A 25659-nucleotide genomic window follows, 5' to 3' on the forward strand; every position below is an offset into this window, starting at 1 on the left:
TCTCTCTCTCTCTCTCTCTGGGATTGCCATCTCAGGGATTCAGGGTAGGTAACTATGTACTCTAGGGATTAAATGGTGATGAGTATTTTCTATGAATTTTTTTTTCTTCCCAAGAAAGATAGAAAAACAAATGTAACCAAATGAAGCTGAGACAAAGGGAAGTTGATTATGCATTGTTGATTTACTTTAATAAAGCAATTTCTAGGACATGGATTATTCTTTCTTTTCTTTGATCCCATATGTTCCATATTTATTTGCATCAATCTGTTGGGAAAAAAATTATAGGTGTGTCTCAGATAGACTTGTCAGTAAAATTTTGTAGCTGTTCATTGTCAGCCAGGTGAAGACTGCCCCCTACTGAATTCAGCATTTGAATGCCAGTGTTGTTTTCCAAAAGAAAAGTGGAAAATCTGATATGGAACATTTTCCATGTGTGTTCATTTAGTGATAAGTCAGCAAAGATTTATTTTTTAAAAATATGATATACTCTCTGTCAGGGGTATCCAAACCTTTAGTTCTTCTGGGTTTCTTTATGCATACCTTGACTAGTTTTTCTTGGACAAGACAATGAGGCCCAGAAGAGCTAAAAGTTTGTACACCAGTGCTCTAGACTCAAATACAGAAAAAACAGGAAAACATTCTTACCTTCAAGATATTTATATCTGAAGTCTTTCAAAGTTAATCAACTTTGTTGTTGTTGTTTGTCTTTCCTTCTGGAAGAGGAACCAGACTTCAAGAAGGTTGACTTGCAAATGATTTGTATGTAAATGTGAAATTTTACATCCTTACATTTTCCTCTGTATCTATCTGGGTCAGTGGCAAGATATAGCACAGAATAACTGGAGATGGCGTTGGATGCAGTGGGAGATTGTGGCTATTTTAAGATAATTTGTTCCCCAGATCTCAGTTTGACTGAGACAAAGCCCATTCAGTGATTAAGGGTAGATAAGAGAGGTGACTGCTCTGCAAAAAGAATATAAATTTTGATCATTGAAATCATGTTTGATACCTTAGGGTTAACCAGTTTTTTCCTTAAGCACAAGATTTTAAATCTAAATCATTCTGACTCACCTTGTTTGGTCACCTATAGGTCCTGGCCAAGTCCCATTTGATCATTGTTTGGGCCATGACTACTTAGAGTGAATGTGAATAGCAATTATTGCTATTTTGGCCAGAAACTCTGAGGGTCTTCTCTCTAATATTATTTTTTAATTAGGTAAAAGAGGCCGTTTTTTGGGGGAGGATAATCTATCTTCAGTGACTTGGATAAAAATAGAATGTACAGTTCTTTGTAGACAAGAGGGAGTGGCATTCCAGACAGTATTTTAGAATAAGAGATATCGATTTGAAATGAACTTGGTAAATTGTAGGAGTAGATTATAAAAAAGACCCCCCCCCATAAAGTTCTATAAAGTTCAGCTCATGGTAGTTTACATGGGAGCTGTACTTATTTCTTTTTTATTCACTAGTGATTGACTGTCTGACACTCTTTTCGAGCTCCCAGGGCCATTTTTATCCTTTTATTTCTCTGCAGGTGACTTTACCTCTTATTGAAAAATTGAGGCCATGCATTGTAAGCTCCCTCATCTTTTCTACTCGACACCTCCCACCTCCCAACGTCTTTAATCACCTTTTCTGCTTTTGCTAAAGAAGAAATACTTTTCTCTTTATTTAGGTTATATTTCCAATTTGCTATCCTTTTCTATTTTCTCTGAAATTCTGCCCCATCCTTCTTAATCTCTTGTCTTCAGCCTGCTCTTATTTCTCCCCATCACTACAGCTGTAAATTGTTGATTTCTGATCAATTTTTTTCCCCCCACAGAGGCACTGGTGGATGGAGAGGGTTCCTTAAGTCCAGGAAGTCCTTCTCCACTGCCTGAAAACATGCTTAGAAGTCTCTTTTAAATATAAAAGTTTATTATATTGGTTAAAGGTCAATGTTTCTGGGGCAGCTAGGTGGCGCAGGTGCAGTGGATAGAGCACTAGCCCTGGAGTCAGGAGTACCTGAGTTCAAATCTGGTTTCAGACATTTAATAATTACCTAGCTGTGCAGCCTTGGGCAAGCCACTTAACCCCATTTGTCTTGCAAAAAAACCCTAAAAAAATGAGACTAACAAAGGTCAATGTTTCTTCTCTTTCACTGCTAAACTTCTATAAAAGGCTGTTTACACTCACTGATTTTTCTTCTCATCAGCCCCTCCCACCTTAGCCTTTTACAATCTGGCTTCTGAGCCAGGGTTGAAAAACAGGAAGATATTGAGCTATAATGCATTTGTTAAATTGTCTTAGTACTTTTAATGATGCTGTGTTAATCTTTGATTCAAAATTCTTTTATAATAAAGGTTATATTTATATATTTGCATATGCATATATGTATGTAATGCATAAATATATATCTACATCTATCTATATCTATATCCTACTATCCATCTCTCTCTCTCTCTCCCCCCTCTCCCCCCATATATGCAGGGTTATTTGCCATGTGCTGGAGATATACATAGGAAACAGGATTTTCTGGTTTTCAAGCACACTTTCTAATTGGGTGAGAGCATATATATAGAGGAGTGGGGTTCGGTCAGGTTGGATGAGGATGCTCAGAATTCCTTAGTATGCATTGGTAAAGCAATTAGTGCTGTCCAGGGTTCTGGAGAATTCAATGACAGGGAAGCTGTCAAAGAAGGCCAGGTAATTCTTCCAGAAGGACTGTAGTTGACACCTTACTCATACAAACTAATTCAATGAACTACCCATCTAATTGCATGTCTTGATGTGAGGACAATAGGTATTCTTCATTGCCTTTTTTTTGTCCTATGTGGATAGTAAGGAATAGAGACCCGTGATTTTAGTGATATAGGGAACTCCTAAGTGAGAGAATTCCATCTCCTTTGCAGGCGGTTGCCTTCTTTGCAGTTTATTTAGTCTTAAGTGAATTGCTCCTGGTCACATAGCCAGCATGTGTCAGAAGTCAAATTTGAACAGAGACCTTCCTGGCTTCATTTCATTACATTGATAATAAAGTGATTAGGATTTAGTAATTTAGGGGTATAATAAAAAAACAAAACCAAACAAAATTTCAAAAATGCCTAAAAGTATTTAGCATCTAAATGTGGAATATAAGAAAATACTCTTTATAATTGGCACATATTCATTCTGTATTTAGATACTGTTCCCAGTTCCAACTTTTCCTAAAAGGCAATATGAAAAAACTGGGATCATCTTGTCTTTATTAGATATATTGAAAACTGAGTAATAAAATGGTGGGGTAATAAGATGGAGACAAAGGTGAAAGATAACTGGTTTCAGCTGGCATGGAGAAAAGAAAGCTAAGGGATAATTTAATAAATGACTTTAAATGTAAGGTAAATTAAAGGTTGTACTTCTTTGCTGGAAATGGTTTCTAGTAGATACAAAAGGACTTTTGAATCAATTTGCATATAGACATAATGAAATAAATATACATATAATAATAATAGGAGTAGCTCATATAAAAAAATTCAACTGACAAATACTTTACTCTCAGGGAAAACTATTAAACTATTAAAAGTTTAGTCCTTATGTGGAACAACAGGTATTTTTATCCATTTTTTTCCTTTGTGGTTAATAAGAGATAAGGACTTATGCTTTTAACAAAAAGGAAAATCCAAAGAGAAAGACCTCCATCTTCATATATAGGTAGGTACCTTTTCTGTGACCTGTACTCTTAGACAGTTGCTCTAGGTCACATAGCCATTTGTGTGAAAAAAATGAGTATCATTGATGAGGTAATTGGCGTACAGTCATATATCAGGAAAGGAGCAGGACTAACTTATGATATATTTTCCCCAGTATACTATACTTCATCTATATATAAATCATAGCATTGAGGATTTAGTTTACATATGTATAATCCAAAAATTGCTGATCAGGATTCTTAACAGTGGGATGAAGTACTGAGAGTAGGCCTAGAATTTCTTACCTTTTAATTCTTAAAAAATAACCTGTCCTATGACAAGACTATAACTTCTCTTTTGGAGAGAAGTTATTATTATTATTATTCTATGATGTGAATAAATTCTGAGGACATTTCTTCTATAGTGACTGAGGGAAATTATTAGTTAGACTAATATAAAGGAGAATTTCATTAATCCCTTACATAGACTTACTTTGAGGACTATTATTTCCCCTCAAATTCTAATAATGTTCAACTTTTTCATTTTAAATATTAAAATCTGTAAAGTTCTAGACCAACTATCTGTAATCAAGAAGGGAAAGAATAATGTCTTAAAAATATAATTTTACCTAATCAAATGATTTTAAATGAACGTAGACATGTGAGAGATGGAAGCTTATGTAGCCTATGAAAGCATTTTGAATATTTAGATAAACTGACCCGTGTGTGTGTGTGTGTGTGTGTGTGTGTGTGTGTGTGTGTGTGTGTGTGAGAGAGAGAGAGAGAGAGAGAGAACGAGAGAGAGAGATGAGTTTTTGAATGCTTTTTCTTTGCCCTGAATCAAAATGCATAGGCTGTTACTCTCAGTGGAGAGTCCAATCCAGGGCTTATAGGGACAATTTAGACCATGATAACAAAGCTTTTTGGATCTAAGAGGTTACCAGAATGCCTTCACTGTGAATGCATATTACCAGAAAATATGCCTTTTATTTTCTTTCTTATCCATGTTAAAGGAGAGGGAAAGCTACAAATATCCCCTTCTACCTCTTTTGATTGAAAATAAAATTTTGGAGAGAAGGGAGTCTAAATGATTCAGAAGAATGGTAATTTTTCATTCCCTATGTCACCATTTCATTTCTGCTAACCCAAGAAGCTTTTTTGAAGGCCTGTAATTCTTTTTTAATGGACATGTAATCAGATGACAATGATAGGTCCAGAGATTGTTCCAGAGTAGGACAAAACGATTGGGGAATATAATTCAATATTTCTTCCTAACCTCCGAGGAGTTCTTCTTTTGATGTAATTAAGACCTATTAATGGACATTGAAGAAGGCTGTAGAGCAGCCACTTTCTTTCCTACTTTCCTCTCCATAAGCTAAAAAAAAATTCTAGACATCATGTTTTTGTCTTAATTTAAAAATCTTATTTTAAAAAAATCTGCTATTGAACTAATTTCATGAATTGGGAAGGAGAGAATTTAAGGAGCTTATAAAGCTTTTCTGTTATGTAGCAGCAAATGCTTTCTAAATGAGTGATGTAGTGGCTAAACTAGACATAGGGAAGATGGCCCATAACCAAAGCCTAAACTCTGAAGTCAAATTATTAGAATGAAATTTTAGGGTATAGTTAACTCTTGGTCTTCCAAGATATGAGAACAATGTAATCAACTGAGCTCCTGGACTACTTCTAGTTAAGGCCATTTGCCAGACTTTTGGAGTCTCCAAGTTTGGGTCTGTCATTGATCCTATAAGAACCTAGCCCAAAAAGGAAGCAGTAACAAAAAAAAGTGAGGGCTTCTGACCCTTCTTTTTATATAAGCACATAGTGCTGAGAGTCAGGAAGACTTAAATTCAAATCTGACCTCTTACATGTACAGGTTGTATGACCCTGAGTGGGTCACTTAACCTCCTTTTGCCTCAGTTTCCTCAATTGGAAAATGGAGATAACAGTAGCACTTATCTCACAGGGTTGTTGAAAGGAGCAAAAGAGATAATATTCATGAAAGCACTTTGTACAGTTACTGATAAAAACTTAAAACTTGTAATATTTTTAATATTTATTCCTTCCTTTTTAATCTTGCTTTGGATTTTCTAGCATTTTTAATAATGGAGAGACAAAAATGTTATTTTGCCTCTTTATTCAAACCTTTGCTTTATGATTTTGAGCAGTATAATTGATTGAGAGAAGGAAAAAAGGGGAGAAAAAGGTAGATTAAGGAGGGGCTAGTTTGGCTCCCCGCCCCCACCATGGACGAACTTGCAAATTTATCATTTAACTGCAGATTGCTCTCATGACTTTGCACTGGGACCTCTAAGACATTCTAATCTGTAAATTCCCAGCATCAGCCACATTTATCTATATGCATGTACAACCACTGCTTCCTGGGATTTTGGACTAAAGTTCTCCTGGCTCAAGTAGACAAAGGGAGCAAAGAGCATAAAAGAACAAATGTGCCATTAAGTCTGTCCTAAATACATGACTTAACCCAATTTTCCTCAGTCAGTCTATAAGCTTGAAAAATTCACTATCTGGGAAGGAACAGGTTAACTATTCCCCTAGTGATTTTACATGGCATTTTATATATTGGGTTGTCTCCTGTCCATGAGATGGATTAGAAGGCAAAGATGGGGGGGGGGGAGAATAAAAAGCCAATTATTACAACATGGTAAAGAATAAATGATCCTTTTAATTTATTGAAAATTTGTATCATCTTTGTACTAAGAAATAAAATTACATCAGAAGAATATGTTCTATTGCAGGACAGAATTCATACAAAGAGGCAGAATATCAATCACTGGGGCAGGATTTCTCAACTGCATATTAGAGACTTTTGCCCGTACTTTTCTAAAGCAGGGTGCCCAGAAGGTAAGCTTATTTCCCTTCCTCCTACTCATCACTGGCATTCCCACCTTACTGAGGCTTTATTAAAGTCTCTTTAAAGTACTCTTCATTCTGATAATTTCACTTCAGATTTCTTGCATTCTGTGAGTCCTGAATTGACTGGAAAAATCCAAGCTAGGAAAAAAATTTCCTTCTTTCTCCTTGCTTTTTTATTTTAAACCAAACTATATAACCTTTCAATTTTATTTCTCCAATTACCAACAGGAACTCTTTGCTTGATTCAAACTGTTCTACTTACTATCTTCCACCATGGTTTGTGTTCTACTGCCTTTATGCCAGGGATTCTTGACTTTTTTTTTTTTTGGTCATGGATTCCATTTGGCACTCTGATGAATTCTATTGGTAGCAGGTGGCACACTAAATAAAACACTGACCTTGGAGTCAGGAGAATAGGAATATGACAGCCTCAGACACTTGACACTTACTAGATGGGTGACCTTGGGCAAGTCACTTTACCCTGATTGCCTTGCATCCAGAACCATCTCCAGTTGTCTTGGTTCAATCTGACCACTGGACCCAGATGGCTCTGGAGGAGAAAGTGAGGCTGGTGACTTAGTATAGCACCCCCTTACTCAAATCCAATTCACTTGTTTGTCAGGGTAGCAACTCCCCTGATGTCATCATCTTTTTTTTGAAAACGAAGGTAAAGCATCATCATCATCATCATCATCATCATCATCATCATCTGTTTTCAGTAATACTATCTTCCTACCACTGCCATATATTTATCTGTACCAGATATTGAACACTTGATTATATTGTTTAACTTTTCAAGTATTTGTCTTGTCTCCTTGACTAAAGTTGGAGGGTAGGGATCATTTTTTGTTTATAAACTTATCCTTCCCAGTACCTAATATATTGCTGAATAAAGACCCAATATATTTGGAGTTTACTTGTGTGTGTCTGTTTTGAAGGTGTCATGATCAGGCTTGCACTTGAGGAGCATTACTCTGATAGCTGTATGTGGGATGATTTGAATAGTTAGAGACCTGAGGTAGGTTGGAAAATTAGGAAACTATTGTAATAGTTTTATGACTATTACAGGTGGGAAATGATAACGACTTCAACTAAGTTGATGCTTATGTGAGAGGGGTTTGAATATAGACTCTATGCTCTTTGTGGACTAGCCTAGTTGAAGGATGGAAGGGAAGAAACAAAAGAATGAAAGAAGGAAATAAACATTATTAAACTCCTCCCATGTACCAGGCTCTGTAATAAAATGTCATTTCATAATAATAATAATTATTCATAATAATATAATAATAAAATATCATTCAACAACTCAGAAGTAGTCTATTATCATCCCCATTTTGTAATTGAAGAAACTGAGGCAGGCAGTAGTCAAATGACTTCTCCAGGGTTTTAACTCAATCTTCCTGATTCCAGAGCCAGTGCTCTATCCATTTTAATACCTGGCTACTTGTAGTTAACTTCAGAGATGCTTCTTACTAGAAGGTTGGCCATGAAGTAGTGATTCTCTCTCTCTTGCCTCTAAAGTAAAAGAACTATTTGTTTAGGCAGTTGTTTCCTAACTTTAGGGTTGTTTACTCTTAGGGTTGTGTCTATTAATATTGAATATTTTTCAAATGTATGTAGCTGCTTTTGTAATGAGGAAGAATAAAGTTATCTAAAAGTGTTACTAAATTCACAGTAGCTTTTTTCATCATATTTTCTCAATAAGTGCACACTAATAGTAGAACTATTATCATGTGGGTATCCACAAGATGAATCATGTTAAAAAGGGTCCCTCATACTCACAAAGGTTGGGAACTGTTGTAGTAAGGCATGAAAGGATATCAGTGGAAGGGCCATCAATTATGGGGAAACCTATACAGATGAAATCTTGTCCCCTTGAAGGATGTAGCTGTTTACAAATTCATAAAATATAATTTCAAAGAAACTCACAAGATAGTTTAGGTGTCTGTTCTAGTAGGAATCTGTTCCTATCAGTCTACATAGAGTTTATGAAGTCAAAAGTGATTTTTAATAATTTCCCACTTATTCAAGTGTTGCTACCAATAAGGAAATGGGGAAATGCTTTCCCCTAATACAACTGTTCTTTTTTTAAGTCCAATATTTCTGAGCACTTAGAGATTAGGAGAGAGACTATGGAAATATGAAGATCTCATTTTCATTTATGTAGCATCTTTTAAGCAAAAAGAATTAGGTTAGTGAAATACATTTGCAGCATGTGCTAAAATAATTTAAGTTATTCCACCCCCTCTATTGTCAAGATCCCATCATTATTCCCATTGTATTAAGAGGGAAACTAAAGTAGAAAGAGATTGAATTCAGCAGCTTTTGAAATCACCGTGTGAGAACTATAAGGGACTTTTAGAGAACATCTGGTTCAATCCTCTCATTTTACATATGAGGAATAGACCCAGAGGGTTCATATAACTTTGAGTGGTATGTAGAATTTCTTGGGACAAAGTAAAATAATTACATTTATTGACCTATGAAATAGGCCTTATATGTTTTTTGTATCTTTTTTTAATTTTTTAATTTTTCTATTTTTCCAAAGAGTTTATGTAGAATTGGAACCAGTTGTTCCTTAAATTTTTTTAATTTATTTTTTATTCTCATTTTGTACAAATGTTCTTTTTACATTAGTAAAATATTCTTGTTTACAAGTAAACAAAATACCCCTCCCCCCATGAATATAGATAGACTTGCTTGGGCGAAATAAGTAAAGAGGAGAGAAAAAAAATTAAAATTAAAAAAATAATAGTAATAATTGTAGGTATGGCCAGGTGGTGCAATGGACGAAGCACCAGCCTTGGAGCCATGAGCACTGAGTCCATATCCAGCCTCGTAAACCCAATAATCACCCAGCCATGTGACATGCAAGCCCCCCAATCCCCACTGCCCTGCAAAAACCAAAAAGAAAAAGAAAGACCCAAAATAAAATAAAATAGTAATAATAGCAGGGGTGGCTGGGTGGCAGACAGAGCATTGGCTCTTGAGCCAGGTGCACCTGGGTCCGATTCCGGCCCCAGACACCCAAAGATCACCCTGCTATGTGGCTCCAGGCAGGCCACCCAGGCCCACTTGCCCTGCACCCTCCCCCAAATAATAATAATAAAAAATGTGCTTCAGTCTTTGTTCCAACACCAACAACTCTGTCATGGGTGGATCACATTCTTTATGGTAAGTCCATCGCAAAAGTTACTTCCATATTTTTCCACCGTTGCCATTGCGGATTGCAACTCCTTCCTTTCTTATTTCTCCACTACCATGTACTATATTTTCTCTCTCCTTTCACTCTGACTCTGCTGTAGGGTCACTGAGTGGCACAGCAGACAGATCCCTGGTCCTGGGGCCAAGAAGCCCTGAGCCCCCATTCCACCCCTTAGGCCCAGAATCCACCTGGCCCTATGGTCCTGGGCAGGCCTTCCAATCCCAGCCCCTTGCAAGAAGTAAAAAAGAAAATGTGTTATATCTGACCACTCTCCCCCCATGGTCCATCCTCTCCTCCTTTATTCACATCCCCACCCCTTCCCCCTGCTCCCCCCTCCTTCTTACTCCAGATGTCTATACCCCATTGAGTATATTTGCTGTTTCCTCTCCTAGCCATCTCTGATGAGAGCAAAGGTTCCCTCATTTGCCCTTGCCTCCCCCCTTCCATATCATTGCAATAGCGCATTGTAATAAAAAAAATCTTATAATGTGAAATATCTTGGACTATTCCCCCTCTCCTTTTTCCTTCTCCCATTCCATTTCCCCTTTTTTCCTATTGACTCCATTTTTACACCATATTTTATCTTCAATTTCAGCTTTCTCCTGTGCTTCAACTATAAAAGCTCCCTCTACCTGCTCTATTAATTGAGATGGTTCATATGAATATTATCAGTATCATTTTTCTATACATGCAGTTCGTCCTCATTAAGTCCCTCATATTTCCCTCCTCTCCTCTGATGATCTCCGTGCTTCACCTGAGTCCTGTATCTGAAGATCAAACCTGTTCAGCTCTGGCCATTCCAAAAGGAACATTTGAAATTCCCCTGTTTCATTGAAAGTCCATCTTTTTCCCTGGAAGAGGACATTCAGCCTTGCTGGGTACTTCATTCTTGGCTGCATTCTAAGCTCTTTTGCCTTCTGGTATATTGTATTCCAAGCCCTATGAGCTTCAAATGTAGTTGCTGCTAAGTCCTGTGTGATCTTGACTGCAGCTCCATGATATTTGAACTGTGTCCTTCTGGCTGCTTGTAATATTTTCTCTTTGACTTGGGAGTTCTGCAACTTGGCTATAATATTCCTGGGGGTTGGTTTTTTGGGATCTCTTTCTCAGGGGGATCGGTGGATTCTCTCCATTTCTATTTTGCCTTCTGCTTCTAGAATATCAGGGCAATTTTCCTGTAGTAATTCTTTGAAAATGATATCAAGGCTCTTTTCCTGATCATGACTTTCAGGTATTCCAATAATTTTTAAATTATCTTTCCTAAGCCTGTTTTCCATATCAGTTGTTTTTTCAATGAAATATTTCACATTTTCTTCTAATTTTTCATTTTTTTTTGGTTTTGAAGTATTGATTCCTGATTTCTGGTAAATTCATCAATCTCCCTGAATTCTATTCTTTGTCTGAAGGATTTGTTCTCCTCAGAGAATTTTCCTTATCTCTTTTTCCACCTGGCCAATTTTGATTTTTAAAGCATTCTTCTCCTCAATAACTTTTTGAACTGCTTTATCCATTTGACCTAAGCTGGTTTTTAGCATGCTATTTTCTTCAGCATTTTTTTGGATTTCCTTGACTAAGCTGCTGACTTCATTTTCATGTTTTTCCTGCATCTCTCTCCTTTCTTTTCCCAGTTTTCTTCCAACTCCCTCATTTGATTTTCGAAGTCTTTTTTGAGCTCTGTCATATCCTGAGCCCAATTTCTGTTTTTCTTGGAGTCTTTAGATTCAGGAGGTTGTGCTTCCTCATCTTCAGACTGAGTATTTTGATCCTTCTTGGGCTCATTTGCAAAATATTTCTCAATGGTCTTCCTCTTGTTTCTTTGCTTGTTCATTTTCCCCGCCTAAGCCTGTTTTTTGGGGTGCCTCCTGAGCTTTTGGGACACTCCCACAAGGGTCTCAGCGTGTGAGGTTCTTCCTCCCTCCTGGTCTGTGAATGACCATAAGCCCCCCCCCCCCCCTGCCACGGGGCCAAGGTGGGGGGGGGCACTGTTTTTCTATGGGGGGGGGCCTAGACTGGGATCAGGATCTGAATGTGGTCAGAGCCCCAGAGTCCTGTTCCAGGGGCAGAGGACAGAGCTCAGCAGTCTCTTTCTCTGGACTCCCCTCCCTCAGCTCAATGGGATCATGCCCTGGGGGCTCCTGCTTACTGGCTCTGCCTGCTTCTATTTCCAGGTCTGGGCTGCAGAAAGACCAAGCTGCTGGCTGTGTGCCCTGAGGGCCGGGCTCCATGTGCTCACTCTGTCAGAGGTCCCCTGCTGTTCCCCCACTTTGTGTTCGGTGCTCCCTGGGGTGCAGCTCAGGAGACTCCCCTGCAACTGTGAGCCTTGGCTCCCAGCGCCCTGGGGCTGCCTCCTGGAGGCTGAAGTTCTTTCGCTCTGGTGGGCCACCCCTCTGGCAGGCCGCCCCTCTGACCCCAGGGAGCAGAGCCTTTCTGCTCTTTTCCAGGTTACCTTGAGTAGGAGAACTGCCTCTCTGGGTCCCTTTGTGGGTTCTGTCTCTTGAAAGTTTAGTTAGAGTCCTTAGTTTATGAGTTTTTATCAGAGAGCTCCTAAGACTCGATCCCTTCATGTCACCATCTTCCTGTTTTTTGTATCTTAAAAAAATCCTGTAGTATATTTTTCTTTAAAGGCCATCGTTTCTTGGGTAAGATTTGTTATAGAGTTTTCAAGATTTTAACACATTCTTTTGTTCATTAAATCACACTGATCACATTGGATAGTAAAGTACTTTTGATACTTTGTTCAAAGTCTTACTTTGATCAAAACTTATATATTTTCTTTTGAAAAATTCATTTTTTAAAAAAATTTCAGTTCTGAATTCTTTGCCTCCTCCCTTCCTGTTGAAAAGGCAAGAAAAGTAAAACCCTTTTGAAATATGTATAGTCATGCAAAATAAATTTCTGTATCAAAAAATCAAGAAAAAGTAAGAAAGAGAAGAAAATATGCTTTAATTTGCATTTTGGGGTCCATCATCTCTTTATCTGGAGGTGGATAACCTATTTTGTCATTAATCAACCTAAAGGTCTTCAATGGGGTTTGAGCTCCTAGACTACTGAGTCATATTTATTTCTAACTTGAACAAATTTCTCAACCTTTATGACATGTTGTATGATGTGAATTTCTTTTGTAATATTCTTTCTCCATTTGTGAATTATAGTAATTCTGGAACAATTTTATTATTCTTTGTTCATATATTTTCAGAGTTCATTATTATTTCAGTAGGGAGAATGCTTGCAGCTTCATTAGAAGTAAAAAAAAAATCTTCAAAGCATTTTTGGATGAATATTTTTTAGTCTGATGAAGATTATCAGGTTTTACAGGTTTACTTTTACTTCTTCTGACAATGGCTTTACCACATAATCATTTTAAGCATGGTCAAAATTGAAAAAGAGTTTCACGAGTTAAAATAAATAACTATTTTTTCAGTTTCCAACCTGTAGGCCTTGGTATTGTCTTGCCTAAGACAAAGATTTTTTCTTCATAGAAATGATTAACATTTATAAATTTATTTAGCTTTCTTTCTAGTGCCTCCAATTTAAAGAATCTTGTGTTACATTGTACAAGACTCTGTAACAATCCTTCCAGCTACCAGTTTACTATGAAGGTCTTTGTTTTCTGAGCATTTAATTAGGTTATTTTGTAGTCTGTCAGTTTTTGGCATTGTTTTTTATTTTTCAAGCACATTTTTCTTTTGTTTTTTTGTCATGACTGATCCTGTTTCACCACTGACTTGAGTGAGCCTTGAAACATTTTGACTTTTTCACAGCAACATGATCAGTCACTGAAGGGTGCCTTGTATAAGAGTTTTTGCACATTTCCTTGTAATAATATCCATTCTTAAAAAGGTACAGAATTAAAAGAGAAATGAAATATGTGTGAATCGTATGAAATCTATTATTCAATTAGAAGAACAAATTGAAGATGGTTGGTCAATTCGATTTCACATAATGGTCAAATGTTCAACACATTGCTGTTATAAAATTATTTCTTGTCTCTAATAATTTACACATAACTATTTTATATACCTGTACTCACACAATGCAATGAGGTCATTAATCATTCTGATATAATTGAAAAATTAAAAAAACAATTGCCAAGTTGTCTTTCTATACCTCAGTAATATTTTTCTAGTATGAATGAGTCTCTAGGAAGCTGGTCCTCCTTATAAGGTCAGAAGTCAGAAGTACTGCTCTCTTATAGCTATGCCAGGTTCCTAGGTAATCACTATTTTCCTACCCCATAGAATCTTGTCTCCTAAAGTCATCCAAAAGAAGAGTACAGTGCCTGCATGTCTGTCTTTGTGCTGTGGGAAGAGAGTGATGGCATAGTAGCAGTTAATTGTTGTAATGATGAGGCAGATTCCAGGAATATGAATAGTGGTCTAGAGTAGTTGCCACCAAAAAGATTTGGCCATGCTGCCTTCTATCTAGTATCAACATATTATTTTATTGAAACCAACTTTCTTAGCATGGTCAAGTAGTATATCCTGTAGAGAATATGCTTAGTGCTAGCTGGATACACACATTTACACACACACACACACACACACACACACACACACACAGCAAAACAAAACAAAAAATCAACTAACTTTGATTTGGTGATATTTTTCTTATTGATTTTCAATTCATCAGTAAAAAATTTCCCATTAAATTCTTCTATCATAAAATTATTTATTCATTTTGCAATGGGTCTTAGCAATTCATTTCCAACTTTTTCTTAGATTGCCAATGTTCTGCAGTTTTCTGAAGACTCATTTTAACAAAATAACTCCAAATGTCAGTTTGTATTTTAGCAAACAAGACCTTTTATTTTATTGCAGTGAATGATATCTCTAAATATGTTTCACTGTGTATAAACATTTTTTATAGACATATGCATTCCAAAATTTACTATATAAGAGGGAAAAAGCCCCAAAAGATAAACCTGTCATTGGAAGGAGCAAATAAATATTGCAAATAAGTTTGACATGAAAAACTGCAATGTTGTAAGATACTATCCATATACCAGGGGATATCCCCCCCCCCACTTATTATTTTTATGAAGCAAGTCTTTCAAGATTCTTCATCTGACTTAGATCACTTGACAGTACTGATGAAATATGTACTCTCTCTCTCTCCAATTTCACAGGGTTGATTTCCGGATTGTAAAGTCATCTTTGATGATAAAACTTTTCAGGAGCTTTACCCATGCTTAATAAATTGGCAATCTCTTACTAAGGGCAATTTCAAGTCCACTATTGAGAACTGAAATGGATTGGTCTATTTTATTTTCTGATCTTAACTGTGATGAGAATAATGCAAAGACTTTTGACTTTAATGATTTTTTTCCTGGTCAATTTTCTTTTTAGAGTTAAAAGAAAATAGTGGTGCCCATGATCACATATGTCCCTTTAACCCCAATTGCCTGTCCTGCCATAATCACTAAAAGTTGGTGCCCTTGGATAATATTTTTGGGGGAATTGTATCCTTTAAAATTGAAAATGAGAAAGGTTTCTTTGTGAAAATGAGTATTCTGTGATAGCAGTATCTTTGTTACTGAGCTTAAATTAACAGCTGCTGCACCATGAATGAGGCTTAGGAATCAAAGATCCCTCAATGACTCATTTGACTTCGTCCCAGTTGTCTAGGTTTGGTCATCAGTAATACTTTCAAGAATCTCATAAATCAGATCATCAAAATTCTGAGCTGTTACATTTGATGAAACTTATTTGAAAAGTGTAAAGCTAACCTCTTAGCTGAAATGACAAAGAATGATTCTTAAAGACTCTAAATAAGTTGATATTTTTCTATTGTAGGTGTTACTGATCAGAATGTTTCAGTAGGTATAGTGAAAGAACATTGGGTTTTCATTCTGACTTTTCCACTAACTTGCTATCTGACCTTGAGTCAAATATTTCAGATTGTTGGATTTTACTTTGCTTCTTGGTAAAATGAGGAGGCTTGGACTAGATGTTCTTTAAAATTCCTTTCAAATCCCAATTTCTGTGTTAGTTGTCTTTCCTTCTTTCTGACCAACATCCTGACTCCATTAATTTAAGTTAAACTTTTGTAGTGAGGATATGCAAATATCCTTTGAACTTTTTGTATAGAGTCAGTATTTAAAATTGAAAAAGGATAACAAGAGTTAGAGATGATAACAACAAATGGTCAGCTGGTTAATCTTGTTTTTTTTTTTGGGTGGTGCAGTGGGGTTAAGTGACTTTGCCAAGGTCACAAAATTAGTAAGTGTCACGTGTCTGAGGTAATTTTTGAACTCAGATCATCCTTATTGCAAGGACTGGGGCTCTATCCAATGTAGTACCTAGCTGCTCTTGGTTAGTCTTAAAGAGAAAAAAACAGACTCCTAATTGATTTTAATCTGAAGTAGCTCAGAAAAGTGAACACCTACATGAGTTGATAATTCATTTGCATCCTTTCTTATTGATACAACCTTAAGTCATATAAGATTTTAGGACTATCTTTTAGTAATTTAGTCCAATGACTAAACTACAATAAAGTAATGGCTGTATTGGGGTAGAATGGCAAGATTTGATAGTCAAAGCACTTGGGTTCAGATCCCAGCTTTGCCACTTACTAATAATAGGTGACCTTGAGCAAATCACTTAACCGCCTTGAGCCTCAGTTTCTGTGAAGTGGAAGAATAGATCAGATGATCTGTAAAGTTCATTTTAGCTCCAAATCTATGATCCAGTGGACTTGGGTGTTGAACTATTTGACTTAAGGTCTCTTCTGCATTGATAAAATTGCATTTATTATTGGTCTTTTAAAATATATTTTTTTCATACTAAACACTTCAGTGTCTGATGTGATTTCATCGATTGGGGGGGCTCCCTCTCTTGTTTCAAATTGTAAATGATCCATTTCTTTTCATCTAGGGTAATTCTTATTAATCTCATAGATCAACCAATATATGTTAGAGACTTATTTTGTTTATTTCTATTTTATAAGTATAAAAATAACCATATTAAAATCTGAAGCTAACATTTATTGAAGTGCTTTAATTTTTGCAAACACTATTCATAGGTTATCATATTTTTTATTCTCACAACAACCCTTTGAGGTAAATGTTATTATCCCATCCAATTGATGAGGAAACTGAGATTTAGAGAAGTTAAGTAACTTGACTGAGTATATGAAGGCAGCACTTGACATATCCAATAATATTAATGATAGGGAACTCATTCACAGAGAAATTCTTGCTCTAGTATGGAGATTATTCTTTCCACATATAAGATTCTCTAAAGTTTTTGGTTATAAGGAAGATTATGACAGCATTAAATGAAAACATGCCTTTTGAAAAGTGTTTTTAATAGTGGGGGTTTTGACTGAGCCATCTAATCTATCTGCCTAGCCCTTATTAACTAACAAGCATGCATTTTTCAATTGGCATTAAATATAGGGGACCATGTTTAAGGTGAAGGACAATGTGAAGGAATTTCCCAATCCTTTCCTATCAATTCTTTTTTTTTTTTTTTTTGCTTCTTTAATGGCTGGTAGCACCTGGAAACATTGCTTTATACAGTTTCATCTTCCTAGAGTCATAGAATCATAGAATTTGCAGTTGGAAGGAATTTTAGGGATTATCAAGTACAATTCAAATAGTGTAAATAGAGTTATTTATTTAATAGGTAAAGAAATTGATATCCAAAAAAGGGAAGTAACTTCCCCAAGGTCACACAGCTAGTTATTAGAAGAGGTAGGATGAAAGGACTAGTCTGATTCCTGGTTTAGTTTATAAACTTCTCTATTTGGCATTTGAAACTTTTTAAAACAAGGCATCGCAACTTATATTCTTAGCTTTATGATATGAAATCCTGGATTCCTTTGAGTTTCAACTAAAATTCCATCTTGTACAGGAAACCTTTTCCCAAACCTTAATTCTAGTCTCTTCTCTCTTTCTAGTCTCTTCCTATTTCCCTCTGTATATCTTTTGTCTATCTATATATGTTTGTGATTGTGAATTCCTGAGGGCAGAAATTATTATTTTCTTCTTTTTTGGTATTCTCAGGGTTTCACACAGTTTATCATACCAGGATACATAGGGTAGGTACTTAACAAATGTTTATTGATTGATCATGATTGTTTGGGCTCACTCTTTTGTTTCTGACACAGGCCAGTTTTCCCCCTCAGTAGGTAGTCTTGTGACCCTCATATTTTTGGGAGCTCATTATAATAATGCTGAACTTCATGTGGATACCTGATTGGCTTAGCCAATTGCAATTCAAAAATATCATGCTTAAGAGATCCTAAAATCTTAGTCTTCCCAGTAGAGGGATTATAGTTATGCTTTACTATCTCCAGTAGACTTATTTTCTATGAAAAACAATGGGTAGATATAGTATAGCCATATGGGAATTATTAATCTATATAGGGAAATCTGGTGTTAAAGAGAGTAAACAATGACTATGAAAGAAAGATAATTTTTTTTCTGAAAAAAAGTTTTAAAACATGAATAAATGATATCACTTTTTCTCCTAGCTACTTTTTTTAAGCTGCTAAGAAGCATTGGAGTGCATTTGAATTTGTTAGCCTTAGGATTTTATTTTCATGAATTTTTACTTTTCAAACAAGTGACCTGATCACAACAGGTGGATTATCTTTAGGCAATCATCTATATACAAAGGTTTTATATTTTAATTTTTTGGAGGTTTTCTGTCATATAACTTTTATTTTGATTGCTCTTGTTAATTTAGGGTGTTAAATGCTTGTTTGTTTTTAAAAACCATTTTTCTTAAACCTTGCTATGTATTTACTGCTTTGCCACTTCACAGGTAATTTGAAGGATGAAGAGTAAAGATCAGCAATCTTATTTATTTTGCTAATAGTAATTATAGCATTTCTATTGTAAATTGTAGCCTGACATTCTGTTTAAACTCTAGAAGTTTTGTCTCTTGAAAATGAAAAAGCTTGTTCAGCATCAATAGCACCTTAATATAAAGTGAAGGACTCTCCTGTCTTAGTATTAGATCATCAACCAAATAAATTAGTTAGCAGCTTTTGTATTGAAGTAAAAATGGTTCCTATAGGTGAATATTTGCCTTCCAGCTCCCCTGGAGTTTGTGGGTAAAAAATAGAACTATCGCTAGATGTTTCTGACCTTGGGGCCAATTTCAAGAGCTTTTCGCCTTGTCATACCCAAGTCTGAAGAATCAAAATTATTTTTGTATATACATGGGGAAGAGGGGAAAGAGTTGGCCCTTAGCTATCTAGCTTGTGTTTCATTATTAGGAAAAAAAAGTTAGGAAATTAACTTAAACATGATAAGAGGGTCCTATGAATAGCAGAACATTGTTTCCTTGAACTTAAATTTCAGACTGTCTTCTATCGAGTAGATTGTTAAGTTGCTGCCTGTGAAAGCACCAACTATATTCTTCCTTTCCATTAAGGACCATGAAGATTTCATATTCTCATTAAAAGGGGAAAAGCATTATAACACAAAATGGAGATAAATCTGGATTATTGTGTCATCTTACTGTCTGACCTTGACTTTAAAGTATAATAATTTGGGTTGCCTCAACACAAAAAAAAAATGAATCATACTCAAGATTGAGTTTATAAACCTCTAAGGAAAAATTATATTTATGTTATATATTCTAACAAAGTATTTGTATTTGATAAGAAGCCTACTTCATATGCTCTGGAGATGTGATTATTCAAGGGAGTCAGTAAGAAAAGTACCTTTACCTTTTTCATTGACATTATTTACTTTCTTTTCCAAAGTTCTATCCTAATTTCTTGTGTTATGGAGATGATTCTGGGTTCTTGAAGATTGTGCCAACAGGAGGAAAAATGTTCGTAGTTCCCACCATGTGACAAAGACTTCTAGTGACAAACTATAATTGTTGTCTAAGGACTATGAATGACTTTGTGAACTCAGTGAGACTCATTGCCGGTGATGACTCTGGGGTGATGAATTTTTTTAATTACAGCCATTCTCCAAGTTCATCTACAAAATTACAGTGGGTTGCAATCTGTACCATGGAGAAAGCATCCAAATTGATTGATCACCGATCTTTGAAGTATTATTTATCTACTTTATACATATTGCTGCATGGTACAATGGAAAGAGCACTGGATTCAGAATGGGAGGATAGAGAGAGGGTTCAAATCTCAGCTTTGCTATTTACTATTTGTGTGACCTTGGTCAAAGGGTGTGAGTTCTTTGGGCTTCAGTTTCTTCATCTATGAAATTGGATTATTGGACTGGATGAGGCCTCTTTTAGCTTCAAATCCAGCAAAATTCTAATTTATTTTCTCATTATGGTATGGATAAGATACTGGAATCTCAGAGTGTTCAATTGATCACAAACTCTGAGCTGAAGTAAGGGTTCCCCAAACTTGTCCTGGTGATGAACTTGTCTTAAGAACTGGTCTATTTAAATTTGTGAAAGATGTTCTTAGAACATTGGTCACCATTTGAAGATTCTTTTAGAGGGGAAGCACAGCAGCTCTTGAAAGATTGCATTACAAAGTTATACATTTTTTAAATGTTGAAATATGAATTATTTCATGTCTCTATTGTTATATCTTTTTTTTGTTTTTGCAAGGCAATGGAGTGAAGTGACTTACCCAAGGTCAGACAGATAAGTAAGTATTGAGTGTCTGAGGCTGGATTTGAACTTAGGTCCTCCTGACTCCAGGGCCAGGGCTCTATGCACCGTGCCACCTAGGTGTCCCTCTTCTATTGCTATATCTAGCATAGTTTCTAGAATAGAAAGTTGGCCTCATTTTTACTCATTTTGGGGTGAAATAAAATATTTTGAAGATAGAATTAAATTCATTTTAATTATTGATTCCCTCTAAGAATTTGTTCATATATATTAAGCTAATTTGCTTATGTTTGATTTAATGAAAACATTCTTAAACTGATGAATCAGGTTCCATTCTGGAACTTTTCTCAATGCCTAGGCCATCTTTCCCTCGAACAGCCTACCTACCACCTCTCCTTGCTAATCACCTATTCACCACAGAATATACTTCCATAAGGCCTATGCCCCCTTCTCTGGATGGTAAATTCCTCTTGAAGCATCTCTTTTGTGGAGAGGTTGTATAGAACCTGCTTTCATTCTTTTCCTAGTCCTGTTCCTGACCTGCTCTGGCCTTCAAAACCATGCCTGCATTCAGAGTATCTAAATTTCCTGCTCACTCCCATCCTTTTCACCTCCTTTTTTATGTGTTGTCTTTTCCCATTGATAGTCCCTGCTTCTTGAGGTCAGGGACTATCTTTTTGTTTGAGGCAGCTAGGTGGTACAGTGGATAGAGCATTGAACCTGAGATCAGAAAGACTGGAGTACAAATTCAGTCTCTGACACTTACTAGCTGTGTGACTAGACAAGTCACACTTAAGCTGTATTTGCCTAAATTTCCACATTTGTAAAATTGAGATAATAATAGCACCTCCTCCCCTTTCCCCCCTTCCCCCTCCCCTCTCCCCCAGTTGTTCTAAGGATCAAATGAAGTAAAAACTAAACAATTACATAGTATTTATAGTAATGTTAGCCATCATCATCATCATCATCATTATTGTTACTTATATCTACATTTAACACAGTGGCTGGCCCATAGTGAGAACTTAATAAATACTTGTTTTTTTCTCTTCTCTTTCCTTATGAACACATAAAAGTATAAATTAAAAGTCACTTTGTTATGCTATGTAATGTTTTAGGAAAATAAAAAAAAATTTAGTCATAATGAAAGTAATGTTTTATGAAGCTTTAAAATAGTGTTTGGGTTAATTTTGCTCCTTGTTTTTTATCTTTGGATCATGGAGACAGAGATTCACAGTTCAAAGGGATCATTATGAGGACTGGGTTGAACTTTCTTAGGCAGAGAATGAAAGTTAACTTAAAATATCATAAGACTCATGGAGATTATCATAGGATCTAGAGCTGGATGGGATTTCAGAGACTACAGTCCAGCCTTCCCATTTTTATAAATGTGGTATCTTGGGCTAAAGGAGGCTAAATGACTTTTTCCCCAAAGGACTTTCTTATTTTTTCTTATAATTTTCTTTTATTTTTTCTTATAATTTCTTATATTTTCTTATAATTCTTATATTTTTTCTGTGCCTACAATATTGAAGGTACTTAATAAAATTTTAATTGTATTATAAATTAAATTCATTTTAAATGTAAGAGAGGAGGTGACTATTTAAAAATAGTCCTGATGTTAATTTTTTCACCTAGAGAAGAATCCCTTTAAAATAAAAATGCAAACTGGGATCTGAATGTCTTTCCTTTATGTCTGTTGAAATCTTTCTCATTCTTCAAAGTCTATCCTACCTTATCCATTAAATCTTCTATGACCACTACAACTCATATTGATCCGAACTTCTCTGAACTTTTATAGCACTTGCTAAGACTGCTTATTTCAGCACTAAATCCTCTACTGTCTCACTTTGTTACTAAATTGTTTCAATAGATCTTATGTCCTTATCCAGATTATAGTCTCTTGAAAGTCAGCGACCATATACTGTTCATCTCTGTCTCTTCTTCTCCCTCTCCCTCTCTTACTTCTTCCTCTCTCTCCCTTTTTCTCTTTTTCTCTCTCTCCTCTCCCCCCACCATCTTTGTCTTTGTCTCTGTGTCTGTCTGTTTTTCTGTCACTGTCACTGTCTCTATCTCTTTTCAATTTCTTTCCCCCCACACTCCGAATCTGGACCTACATATTAGTTAAATTTGGGGGTGGAAAAATTTATATTTTGCCATGAATTGTTCAAGTCAGACATATACAATCTATCCAATATTCATTAGAAAGTATATAGCCCCCATTTTAAAGGCAGAGCCCTGGCTTTAGAAGATCTGGGTTCCAATTTAAATGCAGCAATGATAACTTCATTCTTGTTTAGGAAGAAGAATTGAGATTGTTATTTTGTATATGATTCTGACCAACAAGAATTTTTTTGGTCTAGGAGAAAAGGGGCAACAAGGCTGTGGTTGTGTGGTGGTCATGATAAAGCTAGAAGTAATACACGGAAGTTGTAAAGCATAAATTTAGACCTTTTCTTGTATTATAGTAGCATACATTTTTTAATTTACCAACAAGCAAAGCTGTCCCAATGGACCCATTGAAAGCTTTGAACCTGATGTTGGATGGTTACTTCCTAGTCCATAGTTTATAGAGTTAGAGCTGAAAGGGACCTTAATAACTACTAATCCAATGTTCCTTTTTTACAGATGAGCAAACTAAGGTCCAGGGAAGTTGGACATGTCATAAATGAGAAATTTTTATGCAGGTATAGGTTGGAGTAGATGGCTTCTAATGCCATAGTTTAGATTTGGTGGTTTTTAATTGCTATATGACTATAGGCAAGACATTTCTCCTCTCTGGGACCACCTAGAATATGGAGGCTATACTGCTTATTCTACCTGTATGGAAGAGTGGTTATGAGTATGACCATTTACAGACCTTAAAGTACTCTACAAATTCGAACTGTTCTTTTTATTATCATCATCATTGACTTTTACATTAGTGGGCATTGTTCCTGAAAGTACATAATTAGATACTTTACCATGCTAGGAGACCAAAGATGCTCTCCATTACAATGCTTCTCTGAGATAATTAGCTCCCATGATTATACCACTTATTATTCAGAAGTCCAAGTAAATACTATTAACAGTAGGGCATATTACATACATCCCCTCTAAGCAATGCCTGGCAAGAAAGCATTATTTCCAGAGGGGTCTTATGCACCAATTTGTTATCATAGTGATAATTAAGTGAACATTTCCATTTTGTTAAAAGTTCCCTTCAGAAATATCTTTAAAAGGCATTTGAAATCCAATGGTTTCTTATTGGATTTATTGATCCTACTGGGGACCTCCTAGGTAAATCATGGTATTCTCAAGAAAGTATCATGTTGATACTGATGAAAAGAGTTTTGACCTGGATTTAGCTGACTTTAGTTCCCAACTTCCCTGATCTTTCTTTCAGGCAGCCTTTGAGTTTTCAGTAATGATCAGTTATTACTTAGGGACTCTTAAAATGGGAAGCTTGTAAAGTATTTTGCATCTTAAAAGCTCTGCAGTTCTTTCAGGAGGGTATATTTGGCAAATGCTGCTTTGCAGCATTAGGGAAATGTGTCTATGAGATAGCCCACTTCCATGTTCTTTTGCAAATGTAGAAAGATTGCTTTGTCATAAAACAAAAAATCCTCCAAGGGGGTGGAGAATAATAAAATCAAATTGTTTTATGGTTTGTCAGTCCAAGAAGCTTTTAAGCCATATCTATATAAAGGAGGATGCTTTAATGGAGCATCAATGTTTGTTCTGTTTTGGAAGTGCAGCAACATATTGTAAAGAGTATGATTTAGTGCCCTTAAGTTAGATCTCCTTAGGCAGAGATTTGGATGTTTGAACTTTATTTGAAAGAATCATATCAAGTGTATTTTCCCCTTTGATCATTCAATGCAACAAGTATTTATTAAATCCTCATGATATACTTGTCTTTGTGTTAGACATCAGGGATACAAAGGCAAAAGTGAAACTCCCTGTCTTCAGGGAAGTTACATTCTACTGGAGGAGATACGACATAGAATCTTAGAAATGGAAAGAAACTTAGAGGCCCCATAGTTCAATTCTCTTATTTTATAGATGGGGAAACTGAGCCACAAAGAAGTTTAAATTACTTTTCTAATATCACAGATAGCAAGTGATGGAGGTGAAATTTAACCTCAGGTACTTTTGACTCCACATCCAATGTGCTTACACCTTTCAAAAGGTGAACTGATCCTTGAAGGAAGCACAGGTTGTTTATGAGACAGAGATGAAGGTGAGTTCATTCCAGGTATAGGGAAAATCTGAGAAATGCCAGAACAGTAAAAGATGGCATGATAAATTCAATGTAGTAAGTCAGTCTTGATAAAATGCAGTATCTGAGGAGAATTAGATGAAATACAGGTGAAATGGAAGGTTGAAGACTGGTTGGAGAGTCTTCATTTGACAAAATGAAGAGTTTACATTTTACTAGAAGTCAAAGGGATATTGAGCACGGGAATTATATAGTAAGACTTCATATTTTTTTTTTGGAGGGTGATGGGGTTAAGTGACTTGCCCAAGGCCACACAGCTAGGCAATTATTAAATGTTTGAGGTCGTATTTGAACTCAGGTTCTCTTGATTCCAGGGCTAGTGCTCCATCCACTGTGCCACCTAGCTGCCCCAAGACTTTCATATTTCTTACTGAAAAGATTCTAAGCAATAATTTGCCCTACTCCATTAAAAGTGCCTTTTGTTTTTCTTTTTAGTAGATTTGATTCATTCCACTTGCCCAACCATTCTGTTTAATAGACTAAAATGTAGTGGAAAGGGGAAAAAAAGAGAAAAATCAACTGTCATATTGTGAACATAATTGATTCAATAAATAATGCTTTTTAATTCCCAAGGCAAACCTGAGAGGCTTCACTTATGTCAATTAGTGTTCTGTTCTGTAAATGGCGGCCTTCTTTATTTAAACAGATGGGCACAGTTCACCCATTTCTCACTTTCTGTGGAAGAAGCATGCTTTTTTAAAAGAAAGATCATCTAAATTTATGTGTATAATTTAACCAAAAGGAACTTGAAAAGTTTCTTTGAAATTAGTATTATCTTTTTTGAGCTTATAACAGCACACATGACTATCGTTTTATAATAGATTTTTTTAGGGGGGGGGAAGTAGAGCCAGGTAGAGGTCCCAAATTGGAACTATTTAAAATGTATAGGTCCTGATTTGATTGAGAACTGAGAGCATTTTTCCCACACTGGAAATTTTACTTTATTCTCTCCCATTTCTATTTGTTTTGGATGAAGGGTGACTTGGGGGTCTATACAGTTTTTGATATGTTTTCATCATTTATTTTAGAGAATGTCCCCAAATTCCTGGTCATATTTTTCACTTATTCAACCAGAAGTTTTTGTAACTCACACTGGGTCTTGCCACTAAAGTAATTAATGTTC

General features: G+C 35.8%; 1 protein-coding gene across 1 annotated transcript in view; it reads left to right on the forward strand.

Moving 5' to 3' along the window:
- Positions 1-25659, forward strand: part of PRELID2 (PRELI domain containing 2) — a 97080-nt gene that overhangs the window by 62290 nt on the left and 9131 nt on the right. Inside the window, exon 5 of the mRNA XM_074212699.1 lies at positions 6409-6514. Within this exon, the coding sequence (XP_074068800.1) occupies positions 6409-6514 (106 nt within the window). The remainder of the gene's footprint in view (positions 1-6408; positions 6515-25659) is intronic.

The sequence above is a fragment of the Macrotis lagotis genome, chromosome 1 (genome assembly GCF_037893015.1).
Source record: "Macrotis lagotis isolate mMagLag1 chromosome 1, bilby.v1.9.chrom.fasta, whole genome shotgun sequence".
Classification (NCBI taxonomy): Eukaryota; Metazoa; Chordata; class Mammalia; order Peramelemorphia; family Peramelidae; genus Macrotis; species Macrotis lagotis.